Consider the following 3,872-nt stretch of genomic DNA (forward strand, 5'->3'; position numbering starts at 1 on the left):
GGCATGTGTTTATTTAGTTCTTTTAAGCGATACAAAGCTAGAAAACACGTATAGCGGTTGTTTTAACATTTAAAATATAATTACTAATATAAATCTTGTTATATAATATTAAATCTAGGAATTAATGTGAAGTAAATTAATATTTTGACTGGTTTTCGGCGTACAGTGTGGTTTAACAGGATACTTTACGTTGGCGATTAAGACTAGCATCAATCAGCTTAGTTTACATAAAAGTATATGATCATACCTACGAATCTACAGAGCCATTCTTCACTACATTTATTATCCAACATTGGTGGACATGCAGCTCCAAACTGCTTAAGTACTAGCAGATAAGGTGTTCGCGTTTTCCGATTTTATAAAGACCCGTAACGCAAAAAAGGTAGCTTACTAATTCAAGCAGAGGACCAAAAATAGTAACTTAGTATTGTTTTCCTCAATGTCACTTCGATATTAGGCAAATTTTACACAGATCCCTTAAGTTTCGTTGCCGGGTATACGTGTTAAGTTTGTGAGCCAAAAAGTAAAATCACGGCAATTTACATGCAAAACTGCAGCTATACACCAGTTTATGGTAATGTTATGCGTTTGTATTTATGGTAATGTTATTTTTGTTTGTATTTTTATATTTTAAACATGTTCTTTTATGTTTTTGGTTAGTAAACCTGATATTTTCTGTTTTTTTACTCTTTAATCGATTGAGTGTTCAATAAAAGTTGATTATTTTTGTGAGGTTTATTATTGTGATAAGATATAACATTAGTAGAAAACCGTTTTTACGCGCAGAAGTGCTTGGTTTTTAAAAAATCGCAATATTTAAACGAAAAACAGCACCCAGCAATGATAAAATGCTATGCCGTGGGCTCCGTAATGGTGACGACTATGACGTCATAGATACGAGACAATGGATAACAAGACTCGTTGTTTTACAATCCGTTTCCTAACTTGGTCTATACTAACTTTGGTTCTACCCACTGTGCTATTATGCTAAAGAAAAAAAAACAGTGTGGTAACTTGTAAGCGGGTACGAGGTGTATGGAACAGAACACCTGTGTTCTAACAACTGTCGTTTCCCCGCCATACGAGATAAACAAGTTACATTTATGGTAACTCATAAGCTAGCACGAGGTGTATGAAACTGAACACTTGTGTTATAAAACCACTGTTGTTGGCCTACCATGCAAGGATAAACAAGTTACATTCATTTATTTAATACATTATGTCACATTTATTAATACTTAGTATATTTTTAGTTACTTAGAGTTCATGTTAAAGCATTACTTTTCCAAACAACCTGGATCATCAAAACCTAGCGTGGAAATTTTAACCCCAACCAACTTTAATGAAAGAGGTTGCCAGGTCTCGCTAAGATTCTCATGTTCGTTGCTGGAGGTAAAAGTAACTGTTTTGTTAGAACTCTACAATGAGATGGTTTGTTGTATGAGGACACTTACTTGTTTTTATTACTCGTAGACACCAATGTTATAACACAGCAGTGAGCATGAGGTGTATGAATACGCCATATGTGTCTGGTGTATAAAAAGACACCCATGTTATAACTTAACAATGAGCATGAGGTGTATGAGTACACCATGTGTGTCTGGTGTATAAGAAGACACCCATGTTATAACTCGACAGTGAGCATGAGGTGTATGAATACACCATGTGTGTCTGGTGTATAAGAAGACACCCATGTTATAACTCGACAGTGAGCATGAGATGTATGAGTACACCATGTGTGTCTGGTGTATAAGAAGACACCCATGTTATAACACAGCAGTGAGCATGAGATGTTTGAATACACCATATGTGTTTGGTATATAAGAAGACACACATGTTATAACTGAGTGATCATGAGGTGTATGAATGCACCATGTGTGTCTGGTGTATAAAAAGACACCCGTGTTATAATTTGACAGTGAGCATGAGGTGTATGAATACACCATATGTGTCTGGTGTATAAAAAGACACCCATGTTATAACTTAACAATGAGCATAAGGTGTATGAATACACCATGTGTGTCTGGTGTATAAGAAGACACCTGTGTTATAACTGGACAGTGAGCATGAGGTGTATGAATACACCATGTGTGTCTGGTGTATAAGAAGACACCCATGTTATAACTCGACAGTGAGCATGAGATGTATGAGTACACCATGTGTGTCTGGTGTATAAGAAGACACCCATGTTATAACACAGCAGTGAGCCTGAGGTGTTTGAATACACCATATGTGTTTGGTATATAAGAAGACACACATGTTATAACTGTGATCATGAGATGTATGAATGCACCATGTGTGTCTGGTGTATAAAAAGACACCCATGTTATAATTTGACAGTGAGCATGAGGTGTATGAATGCACCATGTGTGTCTGGTGTATAAAAAGACACCCATGTTATAACTTGACAGTGAGCATGAGGTGTATGAATGCATCATGTATGTCTGGTGTATAAGAAGACACTCATGCTATAACTTGACAGTGAGCATGAGGTGCATGAAAACACCGAAGTTATAACTCAACATAAGCTATAAATCAAAACGCAAGTGTGTTCACAGGTGAGCAACAAACTGAAGAAAGAAGGAATGATCTTCGACACCAGGCAACCAAATGTAATGAGAGTGTCACCTGTCCCGTTATACAACACTTTCCATGATGTGTATCGTTTTGTACAAGCGCTGCGTAAATCATTGTCAATTTAGAAGCATAGTTAGAAGTTAGTGGATGTCAAATTATTAGGGTGTGTTTATTCTATATAGGTGCGCTGATATAGGTATAAGTTTAATGGGTTTAATTTGACAAGGCTTTGCATAGGGTTTACAACGAAATGGGTGATTTGCGCTCCATTATAAACTGCAGTTACTAATATCCATGGCCATTTTAAGAAATATGAGGCAGAATGATAACTTAGGTTTCTGCAGGTCTATATTCTCTATTGAAAGTTTACATTACTGAAAGTAAGGTTTATAGTACTTCGATCTATATGTGTTACGTGCAATTTATTTACAGTATCGTATAGGGTAGGGTGGGAGAAGACTGGACACCTTCAGCACATGTTTTTTCCAAATACCTTGATCATGTTTCAAACAATATCAACGGACCATTAGAGTCGTGAGGATAGGGTTATATAATTCTTTGAATATTCTTTGTTCAAAACTAAAGGAGTTGAGAAATTAGAACAAGTGTCCCATCTTCCCCCACCCTACCATACATTATAATCAAAATTGGCACGGGTTCAAAGCTCGTTGCTGCTACCATTGTGTGTGTGTTGTTGGGCAAAGACAATAAACGACAATTGGTCCAACCCAGTAGTCACTTATGGGTTGTTTAAGTTATAGCAATCAACCACAAAGTTACATCAGTAGTAACTCGTAATTATGCACGAGGTGTATGAAACCGAACAACAGTATCAAGTAAGTTACATTTTAACTTAGATAATGCTGCGTATAAATAAAAAGTGAATCTATCAGTTCGTCGCGAAATTTCTTGTCTACATTTGTATTCCTGTATCAGACATTCTGTCATATTCATTTAGTGCACACCGTCCAACAGAACTTCTATATTCTTAACGGTCCTTTGTTGCAATAGTAAAACGAATGTAGAGGTTCGTTTCGGCTGGCAAAGGGTGCGCTGAGCAGAAATATTGCTGTTCGTTTGCGCTTCTACTTTAAGTGGTGTTGGCGCAGTGCGCGTCGCGAGTCGATCCATGGGGGTGGCTTGCACGGTTTTCGGTTGCTACTGTAGGAAGGTGTTGGCGCTGGGCGATCGCTGGTCGACTTAAGGGGGTCGCGTGCTCAGCTTATGGTTAACCATGTGAGATTTATGTTTCGGTTGGCAAAGGGTGCGCTGAGCAGAAAATAATGCTGTTCGTT

The 3,872-nt window shown here is 37.5% G+C and overlaps 1 protein-coding gene across 1 annotated transcript in view; it reads left to right on the top strand.

Moving 5' to 3' along the window:
- The window catches only part of LOC100176511 (kynureninase-like), a 9,625-nt gene extending 5,967 nt beyond the window's left edge, over positions 1–3,658 (top strand). The window contains 1 exon segment of the mRNA XM_026834823.1: positions 2,560–3,658. Coding sequence (XP_026690624.1) covers positions 2,560–2,702 — 143 coding nt within the window. The 3' untranslated portion in view covers positions 2,703–3,658.
- Positions 3,659–3,872: the final 214 nt, after the last annotated feature.

Source organism: Ciona intestinalis, chromosome 6 (assembly GCF_000224145.3).
Source record: "Ciona intestinalis chromosome 6, KH, whole genome shotgun sequence".
In the NCBI taxonomy this organism is placed as follows: Eukaryota; Metazoa; Chordata; class Ascidiacea; order Phlebobranchia; family Cionidae; genus Ciona; species Ciona intestinalis.